The following is a 25,929-nucleotide window of genomic DNA, read 5'->3' as shown; positions in this document are numbered from 1 at the left end:
TATCTTTATATTCTGCGTTCCTAAGAGAATCTTCATTGGCTTATTTCGCCAAGTAAAGAGAACAACTTTGGAGGACAAACTACTATTGTAGATTCCTACATTGGGATTATTACCAACAACAACCATTTTTTCATCCCACTTCTTCATTGAAGACTGAAAAGGTGAGTTGCACGTTCTGAATTTACACTCAAATAATATCTAAATGCTAACATTATAAAATGTAAAATCTAAACATGCGTGGATGCATTGTTCAACGCTGTCTTAAGTTCTTCAGTCATTTTTAAAAGCTTCTTTTTTGTTTATGGGAACTTTTTTGTTTGTTTGTTTATTTGGTTATAAATATTGTTTTTATCCTGACAAATGGACTGTAGCCCAAATAAGCTACAACATATTATATAGGTTGGAACCTGGCTGGCAATTTTGGAGAATTTGATGTTTTCCCATTCAAACATACAAAGAGGTGGTAACACCAGTGAATGCAAGTGAATGTGGGTTAAAGTTATGGATGAAGAAATGCAATCGTTTAAAGAAAATGCAACCACTTAACAACCTACCTGAAGGCAAATATCTAGTGGTTGTAAATAGATTTATTCAATTGACATAAATAGTGATGGTCTTACAAATACAAAACAGAAAGCAGATAAAGTAAAAAGTGGAAAACAAGGGAGAAATGTATCAATAAGTCATGACTAAGAGTAAGTGAGGGAAAAAGCTTTAAAAAAGACTTTTATTTTGGCGTGGTGGTGTGACATCATAAGGCTGCGCCACCCCAGTACTATGATTCAACTGGAGAAAGGTTTGTTTTAAAGCTTTTACACAGATGTAAACCGACTGGTTTAAATTTCAGGTTGTTCCTTTCATGCTAAATGTACCTGCTGTTGACAATATTATTTTAACCCTTTATACAACGAAGTACTATTTTACTCACAGTAAGGTCTATCGTTTGAATAAGATAGGATAAACTTTATTTGTCCACAAGAGTAAATTCTTGTCTCCTGCAAAAGAGTGCTACAACGTTGCTGTAAGCAGACATTAAAATAAATAAAACAAACAAAATAATTAACATTTGTTAAAGTTTGAATAAAGCAACAGTAAAGTGTGTAATAAGTGTTTTAATGAAGGTTTAATTTATTAAATAGCATAATGTAATTCTATTCGAAGTAAACATAACTATATATAAGAAATGAAGTACTGGTCTTAATCTTCTCTTTTGTGGCTATTGTTTTTTGCTCAGACTTAACTAATTTCTTTTTGTTAATCACTCTTATATAAAGAAACTGTTGAAGCAAGTGTTGAAGAGAAGTTATTTTGTTTTTGTTAATTGCTTTATTCATTTTAAACAGGACATTTTTATTGTTTTGTTAATTTTAAACAGGATAAAGTGTCCAAACACAGAGAAAAACTCCTGCTGAAGCGACTGATCTCCACACTGTTATAAAGATGGTGTTTATTAAAGAGGAGAGTGAAGATGTGAAGATTGAAGAAACATTCACAGTCAAACAGGAAGATCTGCAGGAACAAACAGGTTGGTTTTCATTCTCAAAATCCATCTTGAAGCCCTGAGTGTGCTGCCTAGTTCTCCTAAATGCACATAAGCACTCAATGAAAAGACAGGAATGAGTTTCTTTCATCACTTGTTTTCATGTCTTTTGTCATTATTTTATGTATTATTAGTCTCTCATTTTCTCTACCTTCTTAAGTTTATTGCTTTTCTTGTTCTCTTACTGTTTGTAAAGCGTCCTTGAGCACTGGCGCTATAAAAAGTAAATAAAAACAAAAAATTAAAAAGTTTAACTGAGCTGAAGATATTTGACCTACAGTATTCTCATAGAAGATATCTGCTATTACGGTGATGGTGTTGGCTTAGTACTTTCCATTTGCATATGACACGTTGATCACAATTCTTCTTTATGGGTTTAAACTTGTTTTTAGTAGTTGTTACTAGTTCTCACACATATGATCTATGTAATACCCGGGTCTTAAAATGTCCTAAATTCAAAAACCTAAAATTTGAGGCCTTAAGAAGTCTTAAATTTACGGAAATACTGTGTTGTAGGTCTTAAATCTTTTTAAACAAGTCTTTATTTTCCTTTGTTCATGTTTTGTTACCCAACCTGGCCAAAACTCATACAATCACCAACAATCCATCTCAATAAAACTTTAAACTTTTCATTTAAAAAGATCATTTTAACTCTATTTATCATAATAGTTTAATTATTTTTGTGCTTCATTTGTTCAAACGTGCTCCATGTATTTACTGCTGAGGACATCGACCTGGACAGATTGTTGTGCATAGATTTAGTTTATTATAGTTTTCAAAACTTTTGTTCATTTGTTTTTTATTTTAAAGAAAGTTTATTTTGGAAAAAAAGTGTGTGGATCCTAGTCAAGCTCTCTTGTTTTTACACAATATTTAAGATTTTTTGCAAAGAAATATCTAAAATATTTTAACATTATTATTTATTTATATTTAGGTCTAACTAATTGCACATTGTGATTGACTATGGGATAAAAGGGTGGAGTTAGAGAATTATGCCACACACTGAGGAAGGCTTCGTGCCGAAACGTCTGTTTGTCCGTTATCACCCGTACAATGTAAGAAAAAGTAAAAATAAAAACAGTACGAAGCAATTGAGTGTGAATCATTACCTTCTTTTGAATAATAGCAACGATAAGATTAACGCACCAAACCAAATATGTAACTAAAAAAAACACACAAGCGTGCAGGACAAACTTCAGTAACTCTAAACATGTATTTCCATTTAAAGCCACAGGCACAAAAAGAGCTTGGTTTTCCTCTGACCCCTAAATTAAATATTCTACAAGGTGTATGATCTGATTTTGAGCTGAAACCTCAGACACATTCTGGGAACACCAAAGACTTATTTTACATCTTGTAAAAAATGGGTAATTGTAGGAACCTTTTAAAGGAATAGTTGATGTAGAAATGAAAATAGCCTCACCATTTACTCTTCCTTGTGTGGTTTTAAACCTTTATGAGTTTCTTAATCCTGTTGAACACAAATAAGATGTTAAAAAAAAGAAAAAAAAACACTGGCTTACTGTGTTCCACAATAAAGGAAATGTTTAAAACTACCTTAATGGAGAGTAAATGGTAAGGTTATTTTCATTTGTGGGTGAAACATCCATTTCTTGCTTATCGCTTTGAGCCTTCATACTAAAGTTAACTCTTTTTTTTTTTTATAGATCTGATGGTGCTGAAAGAAGAGACTCATGGACAAAATGAAATAGATGAGAAACAGCAGTTTCAGAAACCCCAAGAAATAATGACTGATGAAAAACCCACACTGACTAAAAAGACTTCATCACACGGAAGACTTCGGAAATCCAAATCTGGGTGTAATTTCAGCTGTAAACAGTGTAGAAAGAGTTTCAGTCAGAAGTCAAAGCTTGATGTTCACATGAGAGTTCACACTAGGGAGCAACCTTACACCTGCGAACAGTGTGGAAAGAGTTTTGGTCAAATACAAGGCTTTAAAGCCCACATGAGAATTCATACTGGAGAGGGGAAGTTCACATGCCAAGAGTGTGGAAAAAGCTTTTATCAAGCTGGAAACTTTGCAGCACACATGAGAATTCACACTGGGGAGAAGCCTTTCAGCTGTAAGCAGTGTGGAAAAAGTTTCAGTCAAAAGTCAAACCTTGATGTTCACATGAGAGTTCACACAAGGGAGCAACCTTACACCTGCGAACAGTGTGGAAAGAGTTTTGGTCAAATACAAAGCTTTAAAGCTCACATGAGAATTCACACTGGAGAGGGGAAGTTCACATGCCAAGAGTGTGGAAAAAGCTTTTATCAAGCTGGAAACTTTGCAGCACACATGAGAATTCACACTGGGGAGAAGCCTTTCAGCTGTAAACAGTGTGGAAAGAGTTTCAGTCAAAAGTCAAACCTTGATGTTCACATGAGAGTTCACACTAGGGAGCAACCTTACACCTGCGAACAGTGTGGAAAGAGTTTTAGTCAAAAACAAAGCTTTAATACTCACATGAGAATTCACACTGGAGAGAAACCTTTCAGCTGTAAGCAGTGTGGAAAGAGTTTCTTTCAAAAGCCAAACCTTGATGTTCACATGAGGGTTCACACAGGGGAGAAACCTCACACCTGCGAACAGTGTGGAAAGAGTTTTGGTCAAAAACAAGACCTTTACATCCACATGAGGATTCACACTGGAGAGAAACCTTACACATGCACAGAGTGTGGTAAAAGTTTCCCACATATAAGCACACTCAAACACCACATGAGGATTCACACTGGAGAGAAGCCGTTTGCATGTGCTCAGTGTGGAAAGAGCTTCACAACCAAAACTAGCCTCAAGAACCACATGAATGGTCACACTGGAACCATAGTGTTCACATGTGATCAGTGTGGAAAGAGTCTCACACGCAAAGACACCAAGAAAACATGAAGAAACACATGAAGACTCACTCAAGAGAGGATCGTTTTAGATGCAGTGAATGTGGAAAGGGCTTTAAAAGTAAAAGAAGCCTCAACACTCACATGAAGCTTCACAATGGAGAGGAGAGTCCTCAACATTGAGGCCTTGTCCACACAAACACGAGTATATTCAAAACGGCAGCTTTTTCACGTAGTTTGGCTGTTCATTCAAGTGAAGTTTATTTATAAACTACTTTCAAGAGGATCACATGCTTATGATTGTCCACGGCCGGTCCTGCATTAGCTAAAACATGATTCACCATTCAGATGATTCCTAACTCACTATAAATAACCTCTTAACTCAGTTATCTTTGTCTTGAAGAATCCCTCTCCCACCCTTACTCCCCCTCCTTTCTAGATTGGGCAACACGGCAGCCAATGAATAGCCAGTGGTTAGCACTGTTACCTCACAGTAAGAATGTCGCAGGTTAAAGTCCCTGCTAACCAGTTGACATTTTTGTGCAGAGTTTGCTCACTCTCCTTGTGCTAACGTGGGTTTCCCCTGGGTCCCCTGGTGTTCTCCCACAGTCCAAAAACACACAACCTAAGTAAACTGAACATTAAATTGGCACCATAGTCGAGCTCTTAGTAAGCCTTATATCTCCCTTTAGCCGACCCTATATCTGTCATTAGAATAGAAAGAAGTCTGGGGAGTTCATCGAGATCTACCTGAGCTCACACTCCCCTCTCGTCCTGCTTACGGGATGGAGCCCAGGGCTCGAGGATCTTATGAGCTTAGGTCTCTCCCGGGATAGCATGCCAAACAAGTGTGAACTCTTGAATGCATATCAAGTTACTGATAATGAAACCCTTTGAACACCTGAAAATTTAAACTCAACTGAAGAGGGGTGAAGATCTTGCCAGCTGTTTTGTAGTGTAGATCAGGGGTCACAGCCCAGTACCAGGTTGTGAGAGTTGCTATCGGGCTGCAAGAAGGCAAAATAACTCTATATGTTAATAGATTGTATTGGCTTGTTTCATATGCAACAAGTATCTACTTCTGATAAGATGTGAACCAAATGACCTAGAGGAACTCAGGAGATGTGACCCAACCAAAGCAGTTGGGTAATCTCCAGGGGGGTTTCATCCTTTGTTATAAATTAGTGTCTCACAGACTGTATTTTGGTTTAAGTTACTTAAAGACAGACAAGTTAACATCACTGCTGATGAACTGCACAATTAATTCTCTTCAATAAAGTCTTCTGCCCGTAAGAACTTTGGTCAGCTTACTTATTTTATGTATTAGAGTTATCTATACATTTGCGAGCCACTCAAGAATGCTTAAGCCAAATACAGCAAAATCTGACAATGTGCTTCAACTTATTATGAACCGACAACCTTATTTGTGCACATATTTGTGCAGGGTTCCACACAATTCTTTCATGTTGTCACAACACAAATTAAGTTAACTTAACACTTTTAACAAATTTATGTGGATTAAATATTAAGGCCCGATCCCAATTCTATTTTTAAACCCCTACCCCTTCCCCTTGGCCCTTACAACCGAGGGTTAAGTTGAAGGGCTTCAAATTCTACCCCTAAGAATTGAGACAGCACTACAGTACCTGCACACGTCATCATATGTCCTCGCGATTTCTTGCTTCATATGAGATCAGACGATCGCGACTGCTGTACTTATTTCAGTTGTTATTTTTGGGTATTTATCTTCAGGAAATGACTGAAGGTACATGTTATCATAATGATCTAATGTGGCAATAAGATCGTAACAATACTGTTTAACACAGTGGCCATACTCATCAATGTAAACACACAACAACAGCATTAACATTATAGCAGACACTGTAAAAAGCTCATTGACAGCCACTAGACTTTTTGACAGGGTATTCCAGTGTCATCGAGTGTCAGAATTTTGTGGGACTGCTGTACAGGAGTTATGATTAGGGATTAGAGCAGCAAAATTAATAGAAAAAAGATTGCGATCTCGATTCAACCCCCTTGACGATCTTAATCCAGCAGTTCTACGATTCTGTCAATCATATTTTCAAGTTAAGGAGAGAAGAAAAGGCGGCTGCACGAGTCTTTTCTATGTTTCATATAATGTTGCTCAGTGACATGGACACCTCCAAATGATGTTAAAAGTGTCACATACTGTATTTATAAGGTATAATTCACCTGAAAATGTCATTTTTGTTTTCATATAATGATGTTTTTGCAGCCGGAAAATCACACGTGATGTGAGCTGCTGACCGTGAGAGCGCGCTCAATTTAATAATAGACACCCACGCGCTTACTTTAGTGAACAGAACTTGCAAATGTTGTAAGTAACAGGTAATACAGTTTTAAATAATATTCAGTTTGTGGCACAGAGTGATCGTTTGGGAGCTGCGCGCGAAGTATGAAGCTCTTAGCACTTAGTCAAAATAAAACCGCAAGTGTGCACTTCATTTAAATGATCATATCTCATTATAGAGTTATGATTACGACAAGCATTTGATTTTTTTTTTCTTTCATAGCGAACAGAGTTGTGCATGAAAATAAATGTTTATAGTGTCAGTATAACTACTCTAGCCTACATATTGTTAAATATAATCTGATAATAGCCCCTTTCACACAGTGATACCGGTAAATATCTGGAAAATTTCCGGAACGACTTTACCGGTATATTCAAAAAAGCGCTGTTCACACAGGTGAGGACGTTACGGAAATTTTCCGGAAAATGCATTCACACAACCATTCCAAAATACCGGTAAATTCTGACATCATTCACCACTAATGAGCCTTAAACGGCTGCGCTTGTATTTGTAAGCATTTGACTACATTACAAACTCTGTGGATAATCAATATTGTGAACAACTTTCGCAGGATCACTTTCGCATGTCGAGATGTTCATAATATGTGCGTGTGCAAGCGCTCGCAGGCTGTTTCACTGGCACACGCAAAGTTTGAAGGTAAACAAACAACGGCTTATCATAAGCATCTCATCGATGATTATTTAAACAGTTGGCATTAAGAAGAACATATAAACATGATCTGACTAACTTCTAGCAGCTAAATGTGTCTGGAAAAATATTCAAAGGCTTTTATTCTCATAAACTGCGCGGACGTAAATGCGTCTGACAGTTGTGATTGGCTAAAGCAGACGTCTCACGTCAGCACGTTCTAGACGTGCACGCGCTTATTCTGGCAATCTTTCTTCTGCATACACACAGCGCAGCATTCCGGCAAATTGCCGGTAATGTTACAACTTCTCTTTCTGGAAAATAGCCAGAACAAATTTACCGGTATTTTCAAAAAGGACCTGTTCACACATACAACCTTTCCGGAAAATTGCCGGTAATTTTCCGGAAAGGTCTGTATGTGTGAAAGGGGCTAATGACAAATGTCTGATTTTACTAGTGAATAAAATAGTCTAATAATGTTGTCAATGACAGATTGCAAGCATAATAAAACCAAATAGAAATACAAGTTCCTCTTAACAAATCAGAAATCAAGACAATAATTAAAGAAGGTGTTAAAAGATTATGGCAAGAGAAATGGGAAAAAGATGAGAAAGGCAGAGATAGTTACAGTTTTCCAGCTTTATTCAATATATCCTCTTTATTGTTCAGCAGAAAAAAGAGCTAAATATGTTTGGAACAAGTAAATGATAAGGCTAAATGACAGAATTGTTAGTTTGGGTGATCTATTCCCATCTATCACCAAGTTAAAAAATATAAATTGATGTTAAAATGCCTAAATAATATTGATATCAATAAAAAGATCTGCTATCAACTGTTTTCACATTGAGGTAATCTTGTATTGATAATTTCTGGATTTTAATTATGTGTAAGTTGCATAAACTCTATTATTTAGCCACTCACTGTTGTTTTCAAATTACTTGTGTAACTTGTCTTTCAGAATGTTTATGGTTGGTAAAGTCACCTCAGATTACAGTGTTGCTATATTCCTGATCTGTGAAAATAACAATTAGATGAGGTAAGGAGAATACTACTCTATTTACTATTATATTACATGCAGTTATGTTATTCAGAACACAGTATGTCTATAGTGTGGAAAATAGATAATGTTTATGAAAAATTACTTTATTATTTTGTACAGCTGTTATTGAAATGACACTAAGTGTAATATTCCATTTTACAGCGAGTAATGCCACAACTACAGGACCTCTTCTTCTTTCTCTTCTCATAATTTAAGTAAGTATTCGGAGACTAACTCTGACTTCTGTTTACTCAAACCAGCTTTCCCTGTCTCTCTAAATTCATTTAATTGTATGTAATTTTAGTATATGATAGATTATTAAAGAATTAAAATAAAGTAGGCTACATAATTACTCACTGTAGATTTTATGCCTGAAGCTTCAATAAGTCATTCCCTGTGTAGTCCTGTTGTGTCAAGCTCTGATATGTATATATATATATATATATATATATATATATATATGTGTGTGTGTGTGTGTGTGTGTTTGTGTAATAAAATCTATACTTTGTTTTATACTATTTGCTTATAATATTAGATGTGCACTGTATGTATTAAATGTTGTGAAATATATAATAAAAAGTTTGATTATATTCATTTGTGTGGCATTTTTATACTTCAAAGTTTACACATGCAGTTGTTAAATTAAAAAGGAAAAATAAATAAACAATGTTTAATATTAATAGAATTACTGCTGTATCCTGTATTCTAGGCAGTATTGATAAACTGCCACAAAAAAAATTAAAAAAAGTAGTAAGAATGCCGTCTCACAGTTGCTGAATGTCACACAAATTTTATTTTATGAAAATGAACAAATTATTTATAACCTCAGCAAAACACCTTGTATGATGTCTTAATTAACCAATAAGGGCCAGTTAATAATGTTTAAAAGTTTTACTAAATATTTTAAATCTTGGATTTTTATTAAAAAAATTATGTGCAACGATTGCATATTTTATCTGAAAATTAATGTTTTGTCCAATATTTCATTATTACGAATAGGTTTTTTTTATAATCTATAAAGTTGGGTTTGTAAAGGGACACATTACCTTTTCTCAAAATACACATTTATTAATCACACTGAAATGATACTTTGAATTTGTCCTTGACAGTGTTGACACAATTTGAGGTTTGTTTGCTGTTTTTGTTAGTAGATTAATTGTAAAAAGTGCAGGAGCTTGACCAACATTCATTTCTTACAGTCTAATGTCTAAATAATACAACAACTATGTGGTTAAATTAAAAAGTCTTAAACTTTATTTGTTTGTTTTATTTTGATGTCTCAAAGGCACTTAGTGATAATGACCTCTAAAGACGTTTTTTTAAAGTTGTTTTAAAATGTTTAGATTAAAGGTTTTGATCAACTTCAAATACTGAACATCTGTGTGATTGTGTGTGTGTGTGTGTGAGAGAGAGAGAGAGAGAGAGAGAGAGAGCAGGTGTAAAGTAGAAAACTAGGGAGAGAAATGTTTGAACAAGTCATGACTGCAACAGTAAGTGGCAAAAAAACCAAAAACAAAAGACTTTTATTTTGGCGTGGCGTGTGACGTCATTAGGCTGCGCCGCTCTTGCGCTTGATTCAGCTGGAGAGGTTTGTTTTTAAAACCTTTACATAAATATAAAGCGATTGAATAAAATTTCAGGGTTTTCATCCGATGCTATATTATGAACCTGCTGTTGACATTATTTTGACCCTTTTTACAACGAAGTACAATTTACTGACAGTAATTAGGGCTATTGTTTGAATAAAGCAACAGAAATGTGAGTAATAAGTGTTTTAATTAAGGTTTAATTTATTAAAAAGCATAATGTCATTCCATTCTAAGGATAAATCACTATATATAAGAAATGGAGTACTAGTTTTAATCAGCTCATTGTGTCTTGCTCAGACTTACCTGATTTATTTTTGTTAATGACTATCATATGAAAATGTATAGAGGTAAAGTTGGTTTTATATTCACACATTCGGACTTTCCCCTTAATAATATAATTTCTTTAAAGTATTATTTGCAAACTCTAAATAGTGAAATCATATTAGCACTCAATGACTATCAAAGTACAACATTGTTCACAGTCAAATAAACAGTGTTAATGTTGTTTTCAAGTCACACTTGCATACTAATTCCAATCGAAAATTCAAAGTAACATGGTAAACAATATAGAGACTTCTAAATGAACGAATGTGGGAATATAAAACCAATTTTACCTCTATTGAAACTGTTAAAGCAAGTATTGAAGAGAAGTTATTTTGATTCTGTTCATTGTTTTATTTATTTTAATCAGGACGTTTTTAATGTTTTTATTTTTTTAAACAGGATAAAGTGTCCAAACGCAGAGAAAAACTGCTGAAGCGACTGATCTCCACACTGTTATAAAGATGGCGTTTATTAAAGAGGAGAGTGAAGATGTGAAGATTGAAGAAACATTCACAGTCAAACAGGAAGATCTGCAGGAACAAACAGGTTGGTTTTCATTCTTAAAGACCAACTCAGTCATTTGATCCTCATTCAGATATATTTTAATAATAAGAATACTAAATTAAATCCATCTCGCAGCCCTGAGTGTGCTGCCTAGTTCTCCTAAATGCACATAAGCACTCATTGAAAGACAGAATGAGTTTCATCACTTGTTCTTATTTATGTCATACTTTTTATGTATTATTCGTCTCCTATTTTCACCACCTTCTTAAGGTTATTGCTTTTCTTGTTCTCTTTGTTTGTTAAGTGTCCTTGAGCACTGGCACTATATAAAATAAATAAAAACAAAAAATTAAAAAAGGTTTAATTGAGCTGACAATATTTGACCTACAGTATTCTCATAGAAGATATCTGCTATTACAGTAATGGTGTTGGCTTAGTACTTTCCATTTGCATATGTCACGTTGATCACAATTCCCTTTTTTTATCAACTTCTTTATGGGTTTAAACTTGTTTTTGTAGTTGTTACTAGTTCTCACAGATATTATCTTAGTTTGACCTACATTATTATAATAACTAATTACAAGGGCTATTGTGTTTAAACAGGGTTTCCGCTGGGTATTAAAATGTCTTAAATTCCAAAATCAAAAATTTAGGCCTTAAAAAAACTTAAATTTACTGAAATATTGTGCTGTATGTCTTAAATCTTTTTAAACAAGTCTTCATTTTCCTGTGTTCATGTTTTGTTACCCAATCTGGCCAAAACCCATACAATCACCAACAAGACATTTTAACTCTGTTTATCATAATGATAAGGACTGCTGAGGATATCGACCTGGACAGATTGTTGTGCATAGATTTAGTTTAATATAGTTTTTAAAACTTTTAAAACATTTGTTAATTTGTTTTTTTTTTTATTTTAAAGAAAGTTTATTTTGGGGAAAAAAGTGTGTGGATCCTAGTAGAGCTCTCTTGTTTTTACACAATATTTAAGATCTTTTGCTAAGAAATATCTAAAATATTTTAATGTTATTATTATTATTAATGTTATTATTTATTATTGTATTATTAAATATTTTATATTAAAATATTTTTTGTTTGGACATATAAAAATCTTTTTCATCTGGGCCAATTGAAAAATTCCTTAGTCTAAAATTTCATTCATAATGATCTTAAAAAGTCTTACATTTAACTTTGTGACACCTGTAGAAACCCTGATTTAAAGTATGTCAAAAAAACGTGGATGCCCTAATTTTAAATATGCTGAATGAAATGGACACCAAAATAATTAATTATTATAAAACATTGTACAGTTTTCTAAACTATATGATGTTGTGGGACAATGTGAGACAAAACTAATTAAAGTGAAACAATAACGTTTAGCATAGCACTGACTACAACTGGCCAACAAACTAGTCTAAAAAAGACTTTTGCTGCTTAGGAAATGGATTACAGCATGCTGATGATGTGCAAACATTTGAGTGTGAAGTTCATCAGTATTGACCATATTCTTCACGTACCAGCAGGCGTCGCCATTGGAATCTTTTTGCTTTTTAAAGAATACATTTTTAGATCCTAAAAACAGCGTTAATATAATAAGCCAAAACTGACATGCATTTATTAATAATAATATAACAATTAATTAATCATTTATTAATAATATAATACACCTTTACTAAATGTGCTTGTGCATTTTTTGTTTGTTTGTTGATGTTTTCTCACAGATGAAAAGAGAACAGAATATTTGTACTCAAGTTATAATACACTGCTAAAATAATACAAGTTTTAGTAAATGATACTAATATTTTACAAATTACTCTTTAAAAAACTACTTTGAGTACTAGTTAATTACTTTTGAAAAAAATGTTTTTCATTATGGCCCTTTTTAATTATACAATTATTTAAATTGTTTAAATCACAAGGCTACATATAGGTATTTGCATTAACAAAGTATGGTCTATTTTTTCCTTACATGACAATGAATCATTTTTATTAGCACTGGCAAAACTACCACATACTTTTAAGGCCATAGAGACACTTTTTGTCCATTTTTAAACAATACTTTTTAAGCTTTTAAATGTTTAAAGTATATGATGAAAATATTTAAACTTGGGGTTTTAGTTACACATTTTACACTGTTTTTCTTATTTGCTTGTTGTCTATACAACATTTTATTTTACTCTTGATCCTAAACTGAAATAAATTTACAAAAAATATAAGAACACTGTCAGTAATAAAAAAAAAACTAATTACTTGGTTTCTGACAACACTACATTTCTCGAGGCAGTGCTTTAATATTGTTTATTTTAATAAATGTAACAGATTGCTTTGACCTGTAATGCCTGTACAAATTGTTGATGCTTTAAGACAGATCAGAACACCCCTATTATGTATAAATCACATAAATACCTCATCCAGAAACATTTCTAGCATAATTATTTTGCCGTAAAGAAATAAAAAGTTTCACCTTTGCTAAAAGTTATGGTAGGCTAAGTTTCACTTCACAATACAGACAAGTAAGTGCGTTAGCATTGTCACCGGTCAAGCATTGATCTAATTCTAAATACTTGATAGTTTTTGACTAAGTTTAGTCGAGGAGCAAAGATAAATAATTTCTACTTCTGAGAGATCATAATTGTATATAGTCTGAGCACACACGCGATGATGAGATCATGAGAGGACTTGCAGTTCATTTGAAAAAGCCTATTCAAGAGCTTGGATATCCAGTTTTGGCGATTAACGTACATGACTGCACTCTCGTGTTAAAATAAAGCACCCGCGACATTTGCAGAAATGATTAATTGCGCAATACCTGCAGTCCCGCGCCGACACTCTATGTTATACGCCTACTCACACTAAGTTATACGAACTGTGTCCAGGCCCGTTTCCCGGATCGTTTGAGAAGTGTGAGTGCGATGAATCGGGCTCAGGCACAGTTCACTTGGGCTTTGGCATGGTACGCTTGTGTTTGAGTGCAAAACGCGCCTAAGCCAGAAACTGAAAGCAAGATGTACCTTTTAAGGGACTATTTCATATGCATTTATTAATCATTCTTACCGTTCAATGAACACAAACTGTTGTAGTTTATTAAAGACGCAAACTCCTCACTGCACCACAGCTGCGCCTTCAGCAAACCTCCTAATTCCTGCAGCACGTGGACTTTATGACTGTTTATGAGTGTCAGAAGTGGCGGATCTGTTCGGCGAAATATTTGATTGTGTGTCACTGCATCCCAAACGCCTAAAACAACATAACTAGAGAAGTCTCCACTGTGCTGAGCGAGAGCACTTCTCTACTGAACAGTGCATCATCAATGATGTAAGCGTGCCCTGGCCTGAATGTTATGTGAGTGCGGGATGTCGGAGGAGTCGGGAGGGGGAACAAGCGTGCTTTGGCCTGGTTCAAAGCAACTGTACATAGTGTGAGTATGCTCTCAGATTAAACTAGGCTTCAGAAGAGTGGTATGTTAGAGGCGAGTAAACTCCTTCGGTGAGAAGAGAGCCAAACGTAAGTAGATCTTCAAAATGGCAGGATGTCCGCAGCTTAATTACTCTTGTGAATAACATCTCTACAGTAAAAACCTATGCACCCAAAGAGCATTATTTCAATAATGCATTTGTTTTTAAGTTGTTGTTTTCTGTCACTTTAACACAGAAAGGCCTTTGTCCCGCCCTTACGTTTTACGCAAAACTAGACAAGGTCGATTGTGATTGGTCACTTTTCATGTCAAAATCATCGCTTCGAAATCCTGGTCTATTTTATATTGGTATATTGAGAACCACTGCTGAAGGAGATAAAGTATACCCACACAGCATCAAAGGCCTGCACCTTCCCACAACAGCATCTATGTTACAACTCTAACTCCACTATTACAGCAAAACCAAGTCATCCTCCTACCCATGAGTTCATACCACAACAGCTAATTGTACCAAGCACCATTGGTGCTTGGTCTGGAAAAGCCATGTTCGACACTGGAGCCAGGCAGGCCAGCATTCCAGAATAAAACATACCTGCACCAGAAGAAAAAAAGTGCACAGAAAAAACTCAAGCCAAGCTCTTTCATTGTTCACCTCAATTCCCCCACCACAAAGTCTATTCTAGTTACCAGATAATAGGGATGACAAGACACTAATGAAAAGCATTAGTTGATCAATCTCACCTGCATCTGGAAGTAAAGTGCCAGTTACATCATCTACTTCTGCAGAATCCACAAGTATGTACCTCCCAGCTTGGAAGAACAACTGTTCTACAGCACTGCTTGTATACTGACTTCCCTGTGCTGATCAGGCAACGTCCATACCGTTTAACACCAGAGAAGCAAGAGATTGTTAAAGAGCAAGTCAAAGAAATGCCAATGAATGGCCTCACAGAACCTACACACTTAGCGTGGGCCTCACGCATTAGCTGCATTTCCACTATCGCGCCTAAAGCGAGCGAGCCAAGGCCAGTGACGTTTCCACTGTCGGTTCCGGGGCTTAATCGGGCCAAAGCGGGGCTTTCTTGGGGCCAGCGGCCAGCCTTTTTCGGTCCGCCAAATACCTTGGGCCAAGGAGGGCCAGCTGGGGCTTCAGGGCGGAGTGAAAGGAGAGGCGGGCAGTTTTCTGATTGCACATGAGTACATGCACCAAACAAATAAAGAAATAAGGGAAAGAAAACATCTGGCCTTATAGTCTGGGGTCTTTTTGCGTATGATCACCCTTATGTTTCCCTTTTAAATGTAAGGCTGCTGCATAAAATAATAAAGTAAGTTTTATTTTATAGTGACGTTTTTTGCTGCGTCCTCCTTTGTTTCAATAGCGCATAATAATCTTTACACCATATTAAAGACACAGCAAACAGTAAAGGTTTTCGAGAGTTTTTGTCAAGTTTAAAATGTTTGTTTGTGCGCGTTTAGATGCCTGTATGTGTGTGTGAGACCGGGCAAGAGCGCTCCTTCGCTATACAAATGACAGAGATAATACAAAATATAAATACAACAGAAAGACATAAAACTTAACAAATTACGTAAAGTATTTGGATGCGATGATATTAATCAAATAGCGCAAACAGAGCATTATTTCGGTGAGTGAAAGCAGAATCTAGCCTACACCTTTTTTTCTGTCACTCAGTCCTGCGCAGCGCTCGCTGCTTTAAGCGCATCGAGGGAAAGTCCAAACGCAAAATGTGTTCTATATCCTCAAACAACTTTTTATGTTTTTTATATGACCTGGTTAAATTTATAAATTAAACTTTAAATGAAGAGCTTTAGTGAATAACTGCTGAGCGCAACAAATATGGCTATATTTTAATAGGCTACTCGCTCTTGTGCTGTAAAACACTTAACACGACGTCTATCAAAACGAGGATGATATAAAATACATGCCATATCGAGTTATAAAGGAGAATTTCTGTGGCTTTATATTATGGATGTGTGCGCTCTCTGTGTTGGTTCCCTCTGTTAGTGGCGAGAGCACTCCATGCACAATGCCAACAGTCGGTCGGCGAGTAAACAAATGTAATGAATGGAAATACACAGGTCTGTGCGTATAGACATTTCATGTACTGCTGTACAGTAACGTGTCATTTGTTTGTTTCGGTTTTCTTCATTTTAATGGTTTCGTTTTGTGATAATTCTATGGTGTGCTTTATCTGCCTGTCCTGATTCCCGCTGAAGTGGGCGGGTTGTGTGACGTTTGATTCGCGGACGTTCTGTGGGCGGTGTTTGCATGACGCGCTGTGAGCTACTAGCCCGACAGTGGAAACGCGACATGATTTCGGCCTCATTTCTAAACCTCCCGGGCTATTTGCCCGGCCCGATTAAAGCCCTGGCTCGCACTGGCCGATAGTGGAAATGCGGCTAATGTCCTTGTCCCCAAAAAAGATAGCAGTATGAGGTTCTGTGTGGACTATCGTAAAGTGAACTCTATCACAGAAAGAGATGGAATCCCTCTCTGGTGCTGTCATCTTCTCCACGATTGATCTCAACAGTGGGTACTGGCAGGTAACTATGAAGCCTGGAAGTGAATCCAATCCATCCCTCTTGGGCCTATACCACTTTAAAGTTATGCTCTTTGGACTTTAAAATGACCCAGCAACATTCCAGCAATTAATGGAGTCTGTCCTAGGAGAGTTGCGGGGAAAAATGTGTTTTATGTATATTGATGACATCATCATATACTCGCCCTCAGTCACCCAACACTTTAAAGATCTTTAAAGTGTCATCACCTGGTTACACAAAGCTGGTCTGATCATTAACCTGAAGAAAAGTAAATTCTGCCAACATAAATTATCATTTCTGGGACATGTGGTGAACACCCTGGCCATTCCTGCTGATTCCATAAAAGTAGAAGCGATAAAATCCTACCCGGTTTCAAAAAACATCAAAGACGTTAAAAGATTCCTTGGATTGGCAGGGTGGTACCATATGTTTGTGCCAAACTTTCCTCAAATTGCAGAGCCTATGAACTTATTGAAGAAAAAAGGGCAAATTTTTCAATGGACACCTCAATGTCAAAAAGCATTGAAGAAATTAAAGACTTGTCTCACCTCGCCTCCCATCCTTTGACATCCTGATCTCCGACTCCCCTTTGTGGTTTCCACCGATGCCAGTGATTCAGGAGTAGGTGCAGTGTTGACACAAGGCGCAAGGACAGGAGGAATTTATTGTCTATGGAAGTCGAACACTGACCAAACTGAAGGTTAATTACTCAGCTACAGGGAAGGAATGTTTAGCCATACTATAGGCCAGGGGTTTTCAAACTGTGGGGCGCCAGCGCCTGTTAAGGGGGGAGCGAGAAACTGAGGTGTGCACTCGAGTAAATATGATGTTTTTTTATGTTTACAAGAGTCAATCTGATTAGTCCCGGAGCTAACTAACAAGCACGAGGCACTTTTTTAATGTTAGTGCGATCGCGTAAAACATATACAAAAAATGGACCTGTGGCTTTTCAAAATGAATGACGGTAAAGATAACACCGGTAAATTGTCTGACAAAAAAAATGACGAGTGCCCTTCTGAAGCATCAAAGCAAACAGATGATCAACCCTCCGCATCAACGGGGATCTCCACACAGAGAGGATTAACGTTCACTGCAAAAACCAAAGGCCTGTGTGCATCAAAGCAACGGAAGTATGATAAACAGTACATACAATACGATTAATAACGAACCATGTCCACAATGTGTTGTGTGTTCAGAGGTCCTTGCAAATGACTGTTTAAAACCTGTGAAACTGGTGTGTCACTTTCAGATGAAACATCCAATGTCAAAAGATAAGCCAGTCAACTTTTTTCGATGTAAAGAATTAGCATTAAGAGGACAAAAACAAACGATGACCAGTCAACACAAGGAGGTTAGATGGCTCTCCACAGGCAAAATCCTGCAGCGTATTTTTTCATTGCATGACGAACTGAGGATTTTTCTAATTGATTGTGGATCTTCCTTTAGGAGTCGTTTTACTGACACTAAGTGGCTCACAGATTGTACATACCTGTCTGACATATTTGATTGGCTTAATTCGCTTAATTTGTCCCTTCAAGGCCTGTGTTCAAACCTACTAACAATGTCTGATGAAATTGTGGGCTTTGTGAAGAAACTGGAGCGATGGAGAGGGCAGGTGGATGCAAGAAAATCTAGAAATGTTCCTGACCTTGGATGAATTTAACAAAGAAAATGTGTTTAACCGAGATACTACTAAAACGGAAATCACTCTACATCTGCCATCTCTGTCTGCACATTTCAATAGGTATTTTTCTGAGCAGCATAATTGGAACCAAGTTTACAAAGCGCTGGATGCCCTTCTGCACCTTTCAAGTGACCGTACTTTGAAGACACTGTTCGACTCAACCAAACTCAGAATTCTGGCTGGCAGTGGATACAGAATATGCTGAACTTTCGGAACTTGAAATTGATGTACTCTTGCCTTTTGCTTCAACTTGGCTCTGCGAAGCAGCATTTTCTGTGTGTACGTACATCACAAACAGACTCATGTATCACACTGAATCAGGTAAGCTACATGTTTATGATTCAGTGTAATTATTATATGCACTTTAAACGCAGCAAATAATATGGGAGTGATGTTTGCACATGCTTTATAATTTTGGCTCGCTGGACAAAAAGGGAGGGGGCGCGAGTGAAATTGGCCAAACTTGGGGGGGCGTGTGTCCTAAAAGTTTGAAAACCCCTGCTAGAGGCTATCGAAAAGTGGAGACATTTCCTGGAGCCAAAACTCTTCATTATTGTCACTGATCATTCCACTCTTCAGTGGGTCATGAACTCCACGAAGACCACCTCACGTTTAATCCGCTGGCCCCTTCGTCTTCAAAAATTTGACTTTGTGGTTGAGTACAGAAAGGGAACACTGAATGAAGCACCAGGTGCTTTTATCTTGCATTCATCCCTTACCTGGTTGTCGTGTATTCAGCTATAAAAGAACTAGTATTTCCCATCACCATTGCAGAAATCTGGGAAGAGCAACACAAAGAACCAGATATAATCAAGATATTGCAGAACCTAGTAGATAAAGATTCTACTATGCATGAGCAGTTTGGGTTATTTTATGACAAGTTATATCATTGTTTCCTGTTGAAAGATAAACTCAAACACTACAGAATATATATATATATATATATATATATATATATATATATATATATATATATATATATATACATGCCACCCTTATCCCAAATCTCCTCCAACACTACCACACACATCCATTAAGTGGACACTTGGGTATTTACAAAACTTGCCAAAGAATACATCTCATTGCTTTCTGCCCTGCAATGTGGACATCTGTAAAAACGTACGTGAAAAGGTGTGTGATGTCTTTTCACTTTTCAGCTTTTGATGAGAGTTTTTAAGACTTAATAAAAAACTAATGTTTTATTTATTTCTTTCAGACTGCATTGAAGAGAATGAGGGGAGTAAAGAGGAGAAACATCATGTCAAAACTGAGGAAAAAAATATTTTTTTGAAAAGGAGAAACAAGAATCGTTTCACCTGTACTCAGTGTGGAAAGACTTTGGCAAACAAAAGCAAACTTAAGATTCACATGATGATCCACACTGGAGAGAAACCATTCACATGCACTCAGTGTGGGAAGAGTTTTGACTGCTCATCTCACCTTAATCGACACATGAGGATCCACACTGGAGAGAAACCATTTGCATGCACTCAGTGTGGGAAGAGTTTTAACTGCTCATCACACCTTAATCAACACATGATGATCCACACTGGAGAGAAACCATTCACATGCACTCAGTGTAGGAAGAGTTTTTACTGCTCATCTCACCTTAATCGACACATGAGGATCCACACTGGAGAGAAACCATTTGCATGCACTCAGTGTGGGAAGAGTTTTACCTGCTCATCACACCTTAATCAACACATGATGATCCACACTGGAGAGAAACCATTTACTTGCACTCAGTGTGGGAAGAGTTTCAGCCAATCATCATCTCTTAATCAACACGTGAGGATCCACACTGGAGAGAAACCATTCACATGCACTCAGTGTGGGAAGAGTTTTTACCGCTCATTCTTCCTTAATCAACACATGAGGATCCACACTGGAGAGAAACCATTCACATGCACTCAGTGTGGGAAGAGTTTCAGCCTATCAACATCCCTTAATTACCACATGAAGATCCACACTGAAGAGAGACCATTCACATGCACTCAGTGTGGGAAGAGTTTTATCCGGTCATCATACCTTAATCTACACATGAGGATACACACTGGAGAGAAACCATTCACATGCAGTCAGTGTGGCAGAAGTTTCATCCAATCATCACACCTTAATCAACACATGAGGATCCACACTGGAGAGAAACCATTCACATGCACTCAGTGTGGGAAGAGTTTCAGCCTATCAACATCCCTTAATTACCACATGAGGATCCACACTGAAGATAGACCTTTCACATGCACTCGGTGTGGGAAGAGTTTTACCCGCTCATCACACCTTAATCAACACATGAAGAAAACCATTCAAATGCACTCAGTGTAGGAAGCGTTTTTACAGCTCATTCTCCCTTAGTCGACACATGAGGATCCTGTGGTCACACTGGACTTTTCTCGCCATAGACTTCCATTCAGACGCACGTGAATGCGTCAGACCGGAAATGCAAGTTCGTGCCTCAAGTTTCGCAGTTCATTGCCTTGCAGAGTTCAAGCTTGGTGAATTCTGACCTGCAAAATTGCATAACTTGACTGTGTGAGACCTATCGAAGATCAAAACATGACCTCTCTGGACTAGGGCTGTAACGATACACCAAACCCACGATTCGGTTCGTATCACGATTTTTGACCCACGATTCGGTTCGTATCACGATTTTTTTTTTTTTTTTCGTGTGGGGTGGGCAAAAAAAGATTTTTAAAACTATTTTTTATTAAATAACATTTGAAAAATCTTTATAAACTAAACAACAAAGAACAATATTAACTATGCAAATTATTAACAATATAAATAGCCATATATAAAATAAATAAATACCCAAAGCTATATCACTTCTGTTTTCTTTGTAACAAAATACTGTTGAAAAACCAAACAGAACTAAACTCCATTGTGTAGATGGTTCAAGCATGTTGACAATTCTTTTTCAATCAAGTTCTCTTACATAGAAAAAGTAAATTAAATAGCTACTAGGGATGCTCATTTTGTTAATTTTGCTAACCGACAACATTAATCGGTTATTACCGGTTAACTGGTCAGATTACTGTTAATTTTATATTAAACAAATTGACGTGTCTATTTTTTGTCTGACACATTAAATATTGCATTTTAAAATACTGATTTATTTTTATATGTTAGAATATTAATAGCGGAACAGAACAACAGAGCATTTCCACGCACCTGCAGTGTTTAGCACAGAAGAGCAGAATAATCTAAATAAAATAAATAGGACTGCCCTAAATTATTTTCACTTAAATAATTAATTTATATTACAAAACGACAATACTGACTGATTCTTTTTAATAACCGGCATAGGCTTTTTTTCCCAATCATATGTTTTTTTCTTCCGTCAAAGAAAAATCGCAGACTTCCTCAAATTGCCCGCTTTACGGAAAATATGCATTTATTTAAAGCTCCGCTGTTATTATTATAATCACAAAACCTTTTACATTTTAATAGAAATCATTATTTTAAAGATTATGTCCTGATATAGCCTATGCTTTCCTCTCTCTCCCTCGCGGTTCAAGTGCGCGCGCTGCGTGATGAAAAGACAGCAACAATGCGCGCATATGTAGACTTTTTGTAAACAGTTTTGTTGTTTAAATATGATATTGCATTAATCTGCGTACATGCTTTATAAGCTGTAAAATAAAAAGTAAAGCCTATTTGTTGCGTTTATTACGCATATCCAGGTCAACATAAGCGCTGGTTAAGCATCAACAGGTCTGTATCAAACAGCAATATTCTTCTTCCATTTTGCTTCTTTGGCAAATGTGTATGTAGGCACGGGTTACACGTTATGGTCCCGCAAAATAAGTATGCCTTGCAGTTAAACAAGGGGTCTAAAACGAGGCGCACCTCACTGCCTTTATGTTGACAAGGAAAAAAGAAGAGGCGCGGTCCTCTTATGAAACGACTGAATCAGCTGGGTATCGATTGTGCAAAAGTGTTGCTGTCTGTGTTGTTACAATAGTAATATTTAATACTATTGTGATATTCAAGATTTGTACATTCATACAGCTCTGGATAACTTAAAACAGCGATTAGACCTTCAGAGCGGCGTTAATGCGTCCTGAAGTAAATCGAAACGACTATAAACTCCAGCAAGATTGTGAAGTGATTATATGCAGAGTCATATACCTTTATCTCTAAATAAAGTATAACTATAGAAACTGTGTTCATCTTAACTGAAAGCTTCGTCGTGTTTTCTGACCTCACACATCGCGCACCTGTCAGTCAGCACTCTCAAAGGTTCAAACAGAAATCGCACAGCACGGATACAGAAAAGTTTGCGCTGTTACCTGACATTTGGTGAACGCCCATCCCTCTCTACGCAGCCACATTAACAGTGTGAGCAAATCATCGTATATGCGCTGAAAATCTGGCCGCTTTGACAGCATTGGCAATGTTTCTGGCGTTGTCGGTTGTCAAGCGGGGTTAAGTTGGTTTTGTTTTTGATATTCCTGACACATTCAGACGGTCCCTTACTAAGAGCTCCGTGCGAGCTCTCCCGGCTAAATATTGCGAGGGCTTAAACGGAGCAGTGCTTGTAATGTCGAACGAAAAAAAGTGTTAATTAGCTTAACTTTTGCAGGCACGCGTGACGTTATTGGAAAGGTATCACGGGGTGTGTCGCGATTCTCCCTTATCACACCGCGACACAGGATCGTAGATCTGAGTGTCGCGATTTCGATTTTATATCGTGTATCGTTACAGCCCTACTCTGGACAGTTAGTAAAATATAGACCAATCGCTCGCTTTTTAAATGTCTGATCATCTTGTTTAATCCGGCTCCTTTTCACAGCGCTGTACAACAGAATTTTGCATGCTCAAATTCTAGTGTGACCGCAGCTTCGATGTGGGATGAGTTTCAGCAGCTCCTCAGACCTTTATTAAACACATGAAGACCCACACTGGAGGGAAACCATTCACATCTACTCAGTGTGGGAAGAGTTTTAACCAATCACCAAACCTTAATGAACACATGAAGATCCACACTGGTGTGAAAGAGTATTTGTGCTTTGAGTGTGAGAAGACTTTTATTACAGCTCCAAAAACTGCACCAGACGATTCACACTGGAGAGACCGTACAAGTGTTCAAACTGTGACGAGGTTTAATCAGTTAATGCATCTTAAAACACAAAAGAGGATTCACACTGGAGAGAAACCGTACAGATCTGATCAGTGTCTACAGAGTTTCGCTCATTCGGCGCAGCTTAAGAAACACATGGACAAAAAGTTGCACACATGACCTGAATGCATTAAAATATTTTCTCATGTGCACAGGATGTTTCATGTCTGAATAATGTTTGAATAGGCTATAAATAACAGTATAATACAGTATAATAGGTTTTCCAACACTCCTACACTGCAGTAGATGGGGATTGTAATTGTAAATGTGCCGCGCTTCTTGCATTTATGTAAACACATTGATGGCGGCTGAGAGAAGAACAGTTTCATAAACATCTGGCAAACAGCACCTCTGTAGCTTGAAATCTCGTCTACTCCACTCTCCAGTGTATTCATGTAGCTAGTGTTGTTTTGGATGATGTTCTCTGTCTGACTCCCTGAATGAGAAATCCAGATTGGAGTATTTGGTAAATCGTGATTGGATGCCTGCATTACTCATCAATGGCTATATAAAAGCAGTTGTGCTAGCTACCTCAGGACCTGTGGCTACTCAGGAGTCCTCATGTCAAGACCTGCCATCTCATTGACTCTTTCACATTATGGTTTTGTTTTGCATTACTTATATCATGTAGTTAAAATGTTGTTGTGATTATATCCTAAGTTCTTTATCTTCATTAGTATCCCTAGACATTTGTTGGTTGCATTGATTGATTGTTCTATGAGTTACATTTTATAATAAATCATTTGCATTCAGGCTATTTTGTTGGCTCATCTCTCTTTTATGCTGCGACTCAAACAAGCGGGTCATAACACTTTGTAAAATGTGTCCGGGTGTATCCGAGATCTTGTCCTTTCAGTTATGACCATAGGTGTGAGTAAGTACTTAGATTACCTTTCGTCTCAGCTCCTTCACCACAACAGACAATTACATCAACTGCATTACTGCTGCCGCTGCACTGATCCATCTTTTAATCTCATATTCCATTCCTCATGGCAAAAAAATGCAGATACTTAAACTCCATTTGGGGTAAGGACTCTCCACCAAACTGGAGGTGGCCACTGTTTTTCAGTCAAGCATTATGGTTTCTGACTTAGAGGTGCTGTTTCTTTCCCTGCCATGTCACACTTAGCAGCAAACCGTCCCACTGCATGCTGAAGGTCCATGTCCAGAGTACCCGTGGGGTCTTAAAAGCATTGAAAAACTCTTAAATTTCATAATCTCAAATGAAGGCCTTAATAGCCTTGAATTTTGTAAATAAAGGCTTGAATTTTATTAAAAAGGTCTTAATTTTTTTCATTTATTTTTGCCTTTCCTAGGATTAAGTTCATACCGTAACAAAATGAACTGTTACTAATGTAGGCTAATTAAAAATTTATGCAGCGTAACGTTGAGTGCACCTCACACTCCACGTCATAACAGAAAGCGTGAAAGCGTGCGCACCCGTCATATGGTTACTTGAGGTGACGTACAGAACAAGATAGTCACTAGCCCAGTTTGTCGGCTAAAATGGGAAAGTGTCGCTGTGGCCAAGGAATCCGAATTGCACTTGGGTTAAGCCTGCGCAAGGAAATGACCGCGACGCCTACTGCTGTTGATGCCGGAAATATTTTAAGCTAACGATAGCGACAATGGGTGTTACGGCTGTAATGGAAATTCAGTTTTAGATGAACATGTGTAGGGAAAACTTGCTTACTCCTCATCTTTAGATGTGTGAAAAGTCACTTGTGTTCACAGTGTACTTTTGTTTATACAGCCTTACATTCCCGTATGTGACCACCTGGTCCTTATCTTTCCAATTAGGCTTTAAGATGAACATTTGTTAGGGGTAAGGGGCATGGGCTGTGTGATATATGACAGGGAAGCAGCAGGATGGTTTTCACACCTGTCGTGGTATGTGTGGTTTGGGTTGAACTGGAGTTGACCTCGTAAGCAGCACAACCCAGATAAAAGGATGAGCACACTTTGCTTCATTGTCTCACTCTGCAGAAACTGTTGTTGCTGTATGACTGTGACCTTCTTTGCAAAGAATAAAAGCTTTGAAAAGACATCCCGGGTAAGACTTTGTTTCTTGACCACCGAGAGCGCCTCCTTAAAGAAAATTGCCACTACAATTTGGTGTCAGAATAGTGGGATGTCTTGGAGGAACTTTTCCGGACCCTGCGGACGGTGACTGATCATCCTGGGACTTCGTGTCACAGCCCTGCCCCGCTTGGTTGAGGGGCCGACCGCCGGGCTCGGAGAAGAACCCCACTGACATCTGGGAAAAAGAACTCAGTGGCATCTGAACTCTCTGGTAAGAAACAAATTCTTTGTTTATTGTTAAAAAAGAAATCT

The 25,929-nt window shown here is 37.2% G+C and overlaps 4 protein-coding genes and 1 long non-coding RNA gene across 7 annotated transcripts in view; 3 read left to right on the top strand and 2 right to left on the bottom strand.

Annotated features, from left to right (window-relative positions):
* Positions 1 to 24,350, top strand: part of LOC101886882 (gastrula zinc finger protein XlCGF57.1-like) — a 513,813-nt gene extending 489,463 nt beyond the window's left edge. The window contains exons 4-6 of one of the 3 annotated variants that reach the window (XM_088649648.1): positions 5,306 to 9,986; positions 10,711 to 10,857; positions 19,690 to 24,349. In XM_088649648.1, coding sequence (XP_088505774.1) covers positions 10,773 to 10,857; positions 19,690 to 20,798 — 1,194 coding nt within the window. In that variant the 5' untranslated portion in view covers positions 5,306 to 9,986; positions 10,711 to 10,772 and the 3' untranslated portion in view covers positions 20,799 to 24,349. Of the gene's footprint in view, positions 1 to 5,305; positions 9,987 to 10,710; positions 10,858 to 11,122; positions 18,429 to 18,740; positions 18,795 to 19,689 lie in introns of those variants that run through there. The other 2 variants (NM_001441790.1, XM_087245709.2) reach the window with 2 other exon arrangements.
* Positions 1 to 25,929, bottom strand: part of LOC796311 (zinc finger MYM-type protein 1) — an 854,498-nt gene that overhangs the window by 174,778 nt on the left and 653,791 nt on the right. The gene's annotated exons all lie outside the window — the stretch shown is intronic.
* The window catches only part of LOC148682203 (uncharacterized), a 429,467-nt gene that overhangs the window by 149,592 nt on the left and 253,946 nt on the right, over positions 1 to 25,929 (top strand). The window lies entirely within an intron of this gene.
* Positions 1 to 25,929, bottom strand: part of zgc:113135 — a 1,020,739-nt gene that overhangs the window by 799,483 nt on the left and 195,327 nt on the right. The window lies entirely within an intron of this gene.
* znf1043 (zinc finger protein 1043) lies at positions 35 to 5,671 on the top strand. The gene is given in 4 exon segments (NM_001442658.1): positions 35 to 161; positions 1,376 to 1,525; positions 3,208 to 4,423; positions 4,426 to 5,671. Coding segments are annotated over 3 exon segments (1,437 nt in total). The 5' UTR covers positions 35 to 161; positions 1,376 to 1,440; the 3' UTR covers positions 4,562 to 5,671.

The sequence above is a fragment of the Danio rerio genome, chromosome 4, assembly GCF_052040795.2.
Source record: "Danio rerio strain M-AB ecotype USA chromosome 4, GRCz13ab, whole genome shotgun sequence".
Classification (NCBI taxonomy): Eukaryota; Metazoa; Chordata; class Actinopteri; order Cypriniformes; family Danionidae; genus Danio; species Danio rerio.
Note: the sequence above shows the minus strand (reverse complement) of the source record. Positions and strands in the feature narration are given on the sequence as shown.